Here is a 12,990-nt window from a genome sequence, read left to right on the forward strand (position 1 = left end):
ACCAATTACTTGGCTGTTCTGCTGACTTGATGGGGTAAATATGTTTGGCTACTCACCCAGAACAATTATGATTATCAGTATAATCAGAAAATTCCACAGCACTTACTGTATATGCATGCTTATTCCAAGTTAGGGATTTATCAAAACAAGAATTTCCAGAAAACTGAAAAGTGGTAAAAGTCATACCTTTACAAATATGATCTCACTGCTAAATGTTGTTTTCAAGGGTTGTCTTTTTTTTTAAATCTAATTTTCCTGAAATTTTTGAAAAAGGTTACTGACCTTGAATAAAATTTATGAACATCTCCAGGTCTCTGATCTGAGTCTTCAACTGTTCCACCAACTGCTCCTTCACTCTAGCTGGGTTAACAATCTGAGCAATGGCAGCATCTACTCTCTGCCGCAACTCTTCTGGAGATAGGCAGCTAATGTCCTCATTCAAATTAACATCCAATTTCTTAATCAACTCATCAATGATTACCTGGAGAAGTTAGAAGTCATATATACAGTGCAAGAATAACATGGCTACTAATCAAAATTAATCAGCATAATTTCATTTATCGTATATAAAAGGAGTTAAATCTATAGGCGTGCACAGGGGTGGTGCCGGATGTGCCTGGGCACACCCTATTGACCTGACATACTTGTCTACACCAGGATTAGAGGGGCAGCGGGCGGCATATAGAACAACCGATGCTCTGCATTTTCCACTCTGCAGTCGTTTAATGCCTTCAGGAGAAAGAGGAGAAGCAAGCATTCAGGGGCTGCATGGAGGAAAATGCAGAGCAACGGTTGTTCTGCCCCACTGCCCCTCTTATCCAGCCTGGTGCTATATGTTTTCATCAGCTAGTGTACTAGAACTGCTGGCTCAGCCTCCCAGCTCCCCCTAACTCCTTTGTTCCAAGTAACTGCTGCAGGACTGCCCACCCAGCTTCTCGGCAGCTCCGCCCATTGAATTTAAAGCAGCAGGCAGATGGGGGCATGGCGTCCGGGGGGACTGGAAGAGCCATCTGATCCAGTAGGAAGAGCGGAGGAGGTCTCCACTGTGTGAGGAGACACGTGAAGCCTGGAGGGAGCCGGAGACACAGCAAGCATGGCGTCCACACTAAGAGCAATTGAGTGCCACTGATCTCATCCATCGCCCCGACCAGCACTGCCACCGATCCCATAAATCCTCCCACCCAGAACCCATCCATACCCCCCACCCAGCACGATCATGGATTCCATCCATCCCCCCACCCAGCACTGCCACCGATCCCATTCATCCCCCATCCAGCACTGTCACCGATCCCATCCATCCACCCAGCACTGCCACTGATCCCATCCATCCCCCTACCCAACACGGTCACTGATGCCATGCCCCCCAGCACTGCCACTTATCCTATTTCCCCCCACTCAGCACTGCCACTAATCCCATGTCACCCAGCATTGCCACTCATCCCATCTCCCCCACCAAGCACTGTCACTGAGCCCACCCCTCCACCACTAATCTCATGCCCCTCAACACTGCCACTCATCCTACCCCCCCAGCATTGCTACTGATCTCCCCTTCCACTACCACTCATCCCCCCAGTACTGCCACTAATCCCATCAACCCCCAGCATTGACAATGATCCCCCCAACCTTGCCACTCGTCCCATTCCCCCCAGTAGTGCCACTGATCCCATTACCCCCCACCACAACCATCATCAATACCACTGATCCCATCCCCCCCCTCCCGAGCACTGCCACCGATTCCATACCCCCCCCCAGCACTGCCACTGATCTCATCAATCCACTAGCACTGCCACTGATCACCACATCCCCACCACCAACACTAATCACTACCCCCCCACCACTGACACTCATCCCACCACAGTACTGCCACTGATCCCATTCCCCCCCCTCCAACTGCCACTGATCCCATCAACCCCCTCGTAATGCCTCCGATTACCCCCCTCTCCAGCACTGCCACCGATCCCATCAACCCCCTAGTACTGCCACTGATCATGCCCACCCCCTCTCCAGCACTGTCATTGATCCCATGCCCTCCAGCACTGCCACTCATTCCATCCCCCAGCACTGCCACTGATCCCATTCCCCTCCTCCCACCATTGCCAACTGATCTTATCCCCCCTCCCTCACCCCCACTTTATCCCTCTGACCAGCTCTGCCATAAGATGTAAAATGTATTGAAATATTAAAAATTGTTTTAACACATTTCAAAAACATTTATGTTTACATAAAAAAAAAAAAGTCTCTCTGTATATATACACACCCACACAGCTTTGAGTTTTGGGGTGCACACCCTAATCCACAACCTAATCCAACAGGCTGTGCACGCCTATGGTTAAATCCTTTAATTTTGAAAAGTGCTTTTTCATCATGGTAGCTTCCAAATAAAGCCAAACTTGTTTTAGTGTTTGGTCTTCACTGACTCTGCAATACCGATATTATCTGTTAAAGAACTATACAGTGTGCTTTTGCACTAATTGTTGTAAGAAGCCCACTCCAAGGAAGAACAAAAATCATACTTAAATTGTAAAGTATAATTTTTTTTAAGCTATGAAAACAAAACGTCATACTTACCTGGACCGAGCCATGAAGCCTCAAAGCTTCACTTCCGGGTTCCCTTACCGGCAATGGCAGTGGTAGCACCCGACAGCCGATGAAAACATCAGCTGCGATGCTGACATTGCTGGACTCCAGGACAGGTAAGTGTCCCAATATTAAAAGTCAGGAGCTGCAGTATGTGTAGCTTCTGGCTTTTAATTTTTGGAGGGGGGGCAGAACTTTGCTTTGAGATAAAACACCTTCTGACTTTACAACCCCTGTAACCACTTGGGCCTCAACTATTGAGTCAAAACATTCTACCCCATGTGTAATAGATGAATGTAAATGAAGGTATAACAGGGACATACGAGGTATGTCTTAAATAATGAGACCGATTCCACCTAGTATACAAAGCAGTAAGGACTGGTTATAACTGCATGCTGTGTTGAACATGTTCGAAGCTGCATGACAAGCAACACTATGATGTTCAGTTCATTGCAAGTTGCCATCTAGTTTGCTTGTGTTTTCTGTAGTGTGCTAAAAAAACAGATTTTTATATACAGCTTACCTGTAAAATCCTTTTCTTGGAGTACATCACAGGACACAGAGCAGCATAGCCATTACGATGTGGGTTATAGAGTCTACCTTCAGGTGATGGACACTGGCACTCCCAGACAGGAAGTCCCCTCCCTATATAACCCCCGCCCATAACGGGAGTACCTCAGTTTTGTAGCAAGCAGTATGCATCCCAAACTATTCCCCATAAGAGGGGTGGGAGCTCTGTGTCCCGTGATGTACTCCAAGAAAAGTATTTTACAGGTAAGCTGTATATTAAAAAACAGTTTTTCTTTATCGTACATCGCAGCATAGCCATTACTATGTGGGATGTCCCAAAGCAATGCTTAATGAGGGGAGGGAGACATTCCAGATAAACAACAATTAAGGGTGCCCTGGACGTGAGGATCTTATACTGCAGCCCACAGTACTGCCTGCCCAAAGGCTGCGTCGGCGCTCCTCCTAACGTCCAATTGATAAAACTTTGTAAACGTGTGGACTGACGACCAAGTCGCCGCCCTGCAAACTTGAGCCATGGAGATCTGGTGATGTGCTGCCCAAGAGGCGCCCATGGCCCTAGTAGAATGGGCCTTCACCTACAAAAGGAGGGGGAACCCCCTTCAAGCCGTAGGCCTGGGTAATCAATTGCTTAATCCATCTAGCGATAGTGGATTTTGCCGCTGCCTGACCCTTCTTGGGACCATCCGGTAAAATGAACAATACGTCGGTTTTCCGAATCTGCTCTGTGGCCTTAAGATAGAACTTCATGGCCCGGACCACATCCAAGGCATGCAGTAATCTTTCTTTTCACGAGGCGGGATTTGGAAAGAAAGACGGCAGGATCAAATCCTGGTTCAGGTGAAAGCTTGATATCACCTTCGGGAGAAAAGACGGATGTGGACGTAGAACCACTCTGTCCTTATGCAGTACGAGGTATGGTTCTCTACAAGACAGGGCTGCCAACTCTGACACCCTTCTAGCAGAAGCCATAGCCACCAAAAACACTAGCTTTCTAGTTAGTAACAGCAACGGAATCTCGGCTAAAGGCTCAAAAGGTTGTTTCTGTAGAGCCGACAGGACAAGGTTTAGGTTCCAGGGACAAAGTGGGGCCCTAATCAGAGGATTAATCCGTAAAACTCCCTGTAAGGTTTTTACAAGAGAGTGGGTAGCCAATGGTCTCTGAAACCAGACTGACAAGGCCGAAACCTGCCCCTTGATAGTACTCACTGCAAGGTTTTTGTCTACCCCGAGCTGAAGGAACTGTAAAATCCTGTCAATGGTATATTTGCGGGGATGCCACCCCCTCGATTCACACCAGGCTATGTATGCACTCCACACTCTGTAATAGATTATCCTGGAAACTGGCTTTCTAGCCTTAATCAGAGTGGAGATTACCTGGCTAGACAGGCCCCTACCCCTGAGAATTAGGGATTCAGCCGCCAGGCCGTCAAATTTAGCTGCCGCCAGGCAGGAGCCACCAGGATTACCGGCTTGTGTTCCACCCTGATCCTGCGCAGGAGGCGGGGTAGCATCTGAAACGGGGGGGGGGGGGAAGGCATACAGTAGAGTAAACTGATGCCAGGGGCAAACCAACGTATCAGTTCCGCAGGCCAACGTGTCCCTTGTCCGGGACACGAAGCTGTCCAGTTTGTTGTTGAACCTTGATGCCATGATGTCTACATCCGGAGACCCCAATCTCTGGCAAATATCCTGGAAGACCTGGGGATGGAGAGACCATTCCCCTGGGACCAACTGCTGGCGATTTAGGAAGTCCGCCTGCAAATTGTTCACTCCGGGGATGAACACTGCCGAGATTCTGCCCACGAGAGGACCAGGTTCACCTCTCTCTGGGCGGCCCGAGTCCTTGTGCCCCCCTGGTGGTTTATATATGCCACGGCCGTGGCATTGTCGGACTGCACTCTTACTGGCGACCCCTGCGTCCAAGCCTCTAGGGCTAACCGTGCAGCTCTGATTTCCAAGACATTGATGGATAGGATTCTCTCTGACCCTGACCATCTCCCCTGCTGGGTCCATCCGTCCAGGATCGTCCCCCAACCTAATAGTCTGGCATCCGTGGTAACTATCTTTCAGGAAATGGGACTGAAGGACCTTCCCTTCAGCAGGTTCTGAGGGACCAACCACAGACTTTGCCGCACCCTTGACGACAGGGTTAGGGAAGATCCAAAGCCTGGGCTCTTTTGTTCCAAGCTGATAGAATGGCTGCTTGCAAGCTCCGAGTATGGAACTGAGCGTATGGCACCGCTTCGAAAGTGGCCACTAGCTTGCCCAACAGTCGCATGCATAAGCGAATAGTTGGCCTCTCCCTGCTCAGGAACATCTGGCGTTCTGTGTCCACTAGCATGCCGAGATATTTTAGTCTTTTCGTGGGTTGTAAGGCCGACTTGTGCCAGTTTAGGACCCAGCCCAAAGTTACGAGGTATTGTACCTTGAGACTTACTGCCTGATTCAGGCTGGAAGCCGAGCGATCTATGACTAGGAGATTGTCTAAATATGCCATAATTGTAACTCCCTGCGTTCTTAGATTGGCTAAGACAGGAGCTAGAATTTTTGTAAATACTCGGGGGGGCGTTGCTAACCCAAACGGGAGGGCCACAAATTGGTAGTGGCGGTGATCAAAGGAACTTGTGATGTGCCCGGGAATATAGGTACATGGAGGTATGCGTCCTTTATATCTATTGACGCTAGAAAATCCTCTTGTTGCAAGGCGGCGGCCACAGAGCGGATGGATTTCATCCGAAAGGAGCAGATCTTTAGGTAATAGTTTAAATCCTTTAGGTCCAAAATTGGCCTGACGTCGCCATTGGGCTTTGGTATGATAGAGAGGTTGGAGTAGAATCCTAGCCCGCATTCCCGGGCTGGTACCTCCACAATTACCCCCCGGGACACGAGGCGATCCAAGGCTGTTAGAAGAGATACCCTCTTTACTGAATCGCCTGGCAGGCTTGACCTCTGAAAATGAGGAGGGGGGAACTTCCAAAACTCCAGCTTGTAGCCTACGGCCACCGAGGAGAGGACCCACTTGTCTGACTCTGGCTTCCCAAACTTCTGAAAAGAACCAAAGCCTTCCCCCCACCCGAGTGAGTGGGGGCGCCCCTTCATAAAGCAGATTTGGGGGCTGCCTTTGTTGGTTTGCGAGACCAAGGTCTCTTGCTACACAAGGCCTGCCCTTGAGACCTAATTTCCAAAGCCTGGTCGCCCAGGAGGCCGTCGATACTGCCTGGGGGCTGAGGGACCTGGGGCTGGTGAAGCTGGCCTTTTAAACGTGGGACCCCGAGACCTCTTCTTGACAGGCAATAGAGTGCTCTTTCCACTAGATATTTTTTTGAATATATTTATCTAGGTCCTCTCCAAACAATCTTTCTCCATAAAGGGGAAACCCGCTAAGAGCTTCTTGCATGGAGTTTCGGCCGACCAGTTCTTCAACCACAAGAGCCTTCGCATATGCACCAAAAACAGCGACAAACGGGAAGCCTGCTGGATGGAGTCCTTTATAGCATCCACCGCAAAACACAGGGCTCTTGGGAGATCGTCCAGTTCTCGAGCTTGCCGAGCCGGAACATCCCTTAAAACATGTTTTGCCTGGTCCTTTAAGGCCTGGCAAATACCAATAGCAGCCACGGCAGGCTGCACTACTGCTCCTGCTGTGGAAAAGGAAGCTTTCAGCAGAGTCTCTAGTCGTTTATCGACCGGGTCCTTAAACATTTGAATGTTTTCTACCGGACAAGTTAAAGTCTTATTGACGCAGGAGATGGCTGCGTCCACCGCAGGGACCACCCACCTCTTAAAAAAAATCCTCCATAGGGTAAAGGACATAGAATCTTTTAGGAGGGATAAAGATTGTCAGGTCGTACCCAATCCTGAAAAATCAGGTCCTCCAAAAGAGGGTGGACTGGAAAGACCACGTTGCTCAATGGCGCCTTCAGGGAGCCCAAGGAGGACACCGCAGGGACCTTTGGGCCTGGTAGGGGCAACTTAAAAGAAGTGCGGACCATGTCCGTCAGGGACTGAATCCACAAACTCTCCGCTTAATATCAGAACCCTCTAGGTTTTCATCTGCTTGATCCTCTGGAAATTCCAACTCCCCTGGAGAAAGAACTTCCGCATCTGAGGATATAAACCTAGGAGACGGGGATCTAGCCTGTTTTCTTTCTGGCAATGAGGTTGCAATCAAAGTTGTCAACCTTCGTTCCAACCCTCCCAGGGTGGCAGCCAGCATCTCCATGACATAGACGGGATTGGGTTGAATAGGGCCAGCCACCGCACCTAGCAACCCTGATGGCTCATCCAGGCCGACGACCTCTGGTCTTTCTGGTGAGCCTGGCCAAGATCCTCAGAGCCCGAAGGGGAACCCTTTTGCTTTTTAAAATTTTTAGCAGCTTTTGCTGTTCCCAAGCCCTTGGGAGCCGTTGCACAACCTTGAGGTACTCCTGCTGACAACTAACTGTTGCAGCAAGAAGTTACAATAATAAAGAAAACAAAGGTTAGGGTAATGTTAGGCAACCTAAGCTTCCCTAAACCACTAGGAGGGTAGGCAACACTGAGGAGTATCTACTGAGTATTGCCGCCCTAAACTGCTGGACTAGCGCTGAGCAAGCAAGGCTGTGTACTATTGCTCAGGCTGCTGCAGAGACCCTCTGGCTAACAATAAAGAAATTGGTCAGTGTGGAGCAAGCTCCAGACCCGCAGATCTCAAAACCGCCACCGGGTGTCACTGTAGTACAGCAGGATCCTTCTCAGGAATCGATGCTCCCTGGCAGCTCTATAGTCCAATGACTGCCGCTCTGTGTCCCTCCAACCTTCTGTCTCTGCTTCAGCAGTTTAAATGAGCGCCTCTCCCGTGACGTCAGCAAAGAGAGGAACGCCCCGACGCTGCTCAGAAACTGCCCGCCCCCTCCGCACGCCGCCGTCTGCCTTTAAAGAAGTGCGTGCACGCGTAACCGTGCTGACTCGTAGGAAGAGGAGGACAGCAAACGCGCGCCCGAGGAGGAGGAAGCACGTGGAGCAAGCTGAATCCGACACACACACACACAGGTAATGACAGAAAGCCCCCAGTGGAACTTGGTGTCTAAACTGGATGGGGTAACACCTTACATTCTCTAGGAAATAGGAGCATAGGAGATCCCACATCCGCACCATGTGGCAGCAGCAGCAGCAGCATGCTAGCATAACCAGCCAGGGGGAGGTATATGGGTGAAAACAGACCATCCTGTCAAAAAAAAAAAAGACAGTGGTATCAGGTGCCGATGCAGAGCATACTCTAGGCTGGACCCATGATCCCCCAGGGAGAGACCTGCTGTCGAACCAAGTCCCGCAGATCCCCCACTTAACTGCTCCACGCTGCAGGGTATTGCAAAGCAAGAGGCCCAATCTTCCCCCATCTCCGTGGGTATTGTGCTAGACCTTCAGGGACCGGGGTCCTGACAAGGAACACCACTCCCCTGGACCTATACAGCACCCTGGCAGCAGGGACATTTGATCCTAGTTGGCACAAAGCCCTGGAACCCAGGATCCAGCCCCTCAAAGGAGAGGCATTATAGTCAAAACCCCAACCCTGAACTGGGGCCCGGGTACCGTCCACCTTGGCTATGAAGCACTTTGAACGGATCCGGTTAGCCTGCCAAGGTTCCAAGGACATAGAGGCATAGTTATTCAGACGTGACCAACACCTAAGACACTGGCGAAAAAACTGAGGTACTCCCATTATGGGCGGGGGTTATATAGGGAGGGGACTTCCTGTCTGGGCGTGCCAGTGTCCATCACCTGAAGGTAGACTCTATAACCCACATAGTAATGGCTATGCTGCTCTGTGTCCCGTGATGTACGATAAAGAAAAAAAAGTTTAAAGTTGAACGTGTCAATTTGAATTTTTTTGGAAAATTGCACAAAACACCAACAGAATGTTTTTAAATGCTTACTACAGCTTATGGGAATGACAGCCAGTCTCGCACACGCGTTTGAGTGGCACAAAAGATGCAGCGAGGGACATGAGAATGTCGAAGATGATGAACGTCCTGGATGACCTTGCACTTCAAGACCCAAAGAAAATGTGGGAACAAAAAAATCTGCCAGATTGTTTGAAAAGACCGCCGACTCAGTGTTCGAATGATAGCTGAATGCTCATTGTGTTTTTCAATATCTAGGGTGTAATTTTGAAAGAATGGGTTTCAGAAGGCACAACAGTTAACCAGAATTTTTATAAGGAAGTTTGAGAGAAGCTGAGAGAAAATCAGAAAAAAATGGCCGCAACTGTGGGAAAATGGTTTCATTCTTCACCAGGACAATGCGCCTGCTCAAACAGCACTTTCTGTAAAAGCAGTTTTTGAACGTCAAGCACATTACTACACTTAAACATCCTCCATATTTGCCCGATTTAGCACCATGCTACTTTATCTTTTCCCAAAAGTTAAAATCGGTGCTTAAAAAAGGGACACGTTTTGAGTCCGTTGATGCTGTAAAGAAGAAAACAGCGGATATGTTGAAACAGCTGACAGAAATGTTTTTTCTCCATGCCTTCGACCAGTGGAAAACAAGCAGATAAATGGACGAGAACTGGACAGCCGCACTCCAAAATCACTTAAAAAAGTGGTCTTTTTATTTTTCAACTGCACAAACAGTCACTGCAAACCAACAAGATACAGTATGGCAGACGCGTTTCGCACTTACAGTCAGTGCTTAGTCATGGCTGTCAGTGGAAAACAAGACTGCAGCAATGTATTAGTGCAAACGGAGAATATATTGAAGGGGACAAGCATTAAATAAAAGGCAAGTTATTTAATCAGTCTCGTTATTTAATAGACATACTTTGTATACTAGGGAACCATCTAGGGCCGAAACAACCAATCGATTAATCGACAACGAATCGATTATGAAATTAATCGATTACTCTTTTCATAATCGATTAACTGGTTAAAAATAACTAAAATTGGCCCTTTATAGTACAAAAAGAGAAAATCGCTACTGTAAATATTACTTTCACTGTCCCACAGTAAAACATGAACCCCTTACAGTAGCGATTATTTGCTCTTTGTACAATTTTTTTTTTTTAACCCCATTATGTTACTAAACCTCTCAGGCCTGGGTAACACCTATGTGTAATTTGGTGCTTTTTGCAGAAACACACTAAAGTTCATTTACATGGTTTCCTATGGGACACGTTCACATACACGATTTTTTCAGCTGCTGCATTATTGGAAAGGGCAGGGACTTTTTTTTTCTTTTTACGCAAAATGCAGCTTTTTTTGGTTCAATATACTTCAATGGAGAAGCTGCAGAGAAGCATGTAATGCGTTTTTGCAGCAATTGGTGTTTTTTAATCTGCCCAACAACAAACTGGCCCAAAAAATATGTAAAAATGCAAATCGCAGCAAAATTAACTTTTTTTTTTTAAGGTTATTAACCGATTAAATCGAAACAATAATCGACCATCTAAGCGATTATGAAAATAATCGTTCGTTGCAGCCCTAGAACGATCTTTTAATTTTTATCATACGAGCTAGAAATACAGTTAAAGCTATAGGTGCCTAAATTACACAACTTGGATTTTAAGGGGTTAATAAAAATAAAAAAATGATATATGTACCCGTTGTTTCTCCATGACCATGGACTGTGGCAGAGAATCATAATTTCCTTCTTGGTAAGCAAAATGTTCTAAATCATCCAGCTGGTTTTTGAGCTGAACAATGAGTTCCCTTTGCTTTTTTCTTTGTGCCTCAATGCGTTCCCGTTTCTCCCATTCACTCTGAAAAAAATAAAACAGCTTGCTTATATTTAAATTGCGAACATACTTGTGTCAATATGCTAAAAAAATCAGCAGTAAGGTTTTATTCACACTTGTGCAACTTTAAAGTTGCCCCAACTTTGGCAACTGTTGCCTTGTATAACATTCAGGTACAACTTTCATGCAACTTTTGAGGGTTAACATTGAAGTCTATGGCCCTCATGTTGCACGGAAGTCGGACCAAAGTAGTGCATGAACTACTTTGAAGTCGCTGCATACAGAATGGTCATCATTGGAAAACGACTTGTCATGCAACTTTGATCTTTAACCACTTCCATACAGGGCACTTATACACCTTCCCGCCCAGACCAATTTTTAGCTTTCAGTGCTGTTGCACTTTGAATGACAATTGCGTGGTCATGCTACACTGTACCCAAACTACATTTTTATCATTTTATACCCACAAATAGAGCTTTCTTTTGGTGGTATTTGATCACCTCTGGGATATTTATTTTCTTCAAAAAAAATTAAAAAATGACCGGAAATTTTGAAAAAATACGTTTTTTTTGGTTTCTGTTATAAAACATTGTAAATAAGTAAGTTTTCTCCTTCACTGATGGGCACTAATAGTACTGCACTGACTGGCACTGATAAGGCAGCACTGATGGGCACCGATGAGGTGGCACTGATGTGGTGGCATTGATGGGCACTAATATGCGGCACTGATGGGCGGCACGGATAGGTGGCATGGATGGGCTTGGATAGGCGGCACGGATGGGTGGCACAGATAGGCGGCATGGCTGGGCACGGATAGGCGGCACGGCTGGGCACATATGGGCACTGATAGGCGGCATGGATGGGCACTGATAGGTGGCACGGATGGGCATAATCGTATGTGTTGTACTAATGGATGCCAATCAGTGCCAAACAATGCCTGCCAGTGATGCCCATTGTGGGCACTGATTGGCATCCATTGCAGCACTGATTGGCATCCATTTTTTGTGTCCTCCTCATCCCTGATGGTCTAGGGTGGCATACTTTTTTTTTAAATCCCTGGTGGTCTAGTGGGCATCCCTGGTGGTCCAGTGGGCATCCTCTGGGGGATGTGCTGATAATCGATCAGCACAAACCCCCCCCTGTCACAGGAGCAGCCGATCGGCTCTCCTCTACTCGCGTCTGACAGACGCGAGTGAGGAAAAGCCGATTACCGGCTTTTCCTATTTACATCGTGATCAGCGGTGATTGGACACAGCTGATCACGTGGTAAAGAGTCTCCGTGAGAGACTCTTTACCTTGATCGGTGTTGCGGGGTGTCAGACTGACACCCTGCAACAACGATCGCCGCGATGCGCGCCCCCGGGGGCGCGCAGCGGCTCAGAATCCCGAGTACGTCATATGACGTCCAGTCAGGATTCTACAACCACTTTGCCGACGTCAATCTGTCATTGGCGGGCGGCAAGTGGTTAAAGTTGCATAACAAGTTGCACAAGGGAGCTTTATACAGATGCTACATGGGACAGTCAGATATTATAGTCCAATGATTCTCCAGTCCTCAAGTACCCCCAACAGATCAAGTTTTCAGGCTTTCCATTATTTTTTACAGGTGATTTGATCAGTTTCACTGTCTTAGTAATTACCATAGCTTCATCTGAGGGAAATCCTGAAAACATGACCTGTTGGGGGTACTTGACGACTGGAGTTAAGAAACATTGTTGTAGTCTACTTTATAAATAATCTATTAAATCCAGGTTTTTCCTAAGCTCTTGGACAACTTCTGATAATTGTTTTCACTCCTCTGTTAGAAATGTTGGTCTTTTCACTTCCCGATTATGGCCCCAGCAGTGCTCACTGGAACATTCAGAAGTTTAGAAATCCTTCTGTAACCAATGCCATCGGTATGTTTTGCAACAATAAGGTTGCAAAGGTCTTGAGAGAGCACTTTGCTTTTACCCATCATGAGATGTTTCTTGGTAAAGAGACACCTTTTTATAGGCCATCAGTTGCGACTAAACCAGCCGATATTAATTTGCACTGACAGGGGGTAGGTTGCATCGATACCAATACTAGTATCAATGCCGATACTGAGCATTTGCACCAGTACTTGTACTCGTGCAAATGCTCTGATGCTTAATCCAATACCTCCAGCTCTTCAGCTCTCCTCCAGG

The 12,990-nt window shown here is 47.4% G+C and overlaps 1 protein-coding gene across 3 annotated transcripts in view; it reads right to left on the minus strand.

Moving 5' to 3' along the window:
* The window catches only part of RUNDC1 (RUN domain containing 1), a 239,369-nt gene that overhangs the window by 106,885 nt on the left and 119,494 nt on the right, over nucleotides 1–12,990 (minus strand). For all 3 annotated transcript variants that reach the window (XM_040331856.1, XM_040331855.1, XM_040331854.1), the window contains 2 exons: nucleotides 10,688–10,846; nucleotides 283–481 (listed from right to left, as the gene is read on the minus strand). In XM_040331856.1, the coding sequence (XP_040187790.1) occupies nucleotides 283–481; nucleotides 10,688–10,846 (358 nt within the window). The remainder of the gene's footprint in view (nucleotides 1–282; nucleotides 482–10,687; nucleotides 10,847–12,990) is intronic.

This window comes from Rana temporaria, chromosome 12 (genome assembly GCF_905171775.1).
Source record: "Rana temporaria chromosome 12, aRanTem1.1, whole genome shotgun sequence".
NCBI lineage: Eukaryota > Metazoa > Chordata > Amphibia > Anura > Ranidae > Rana > Rana temporaria.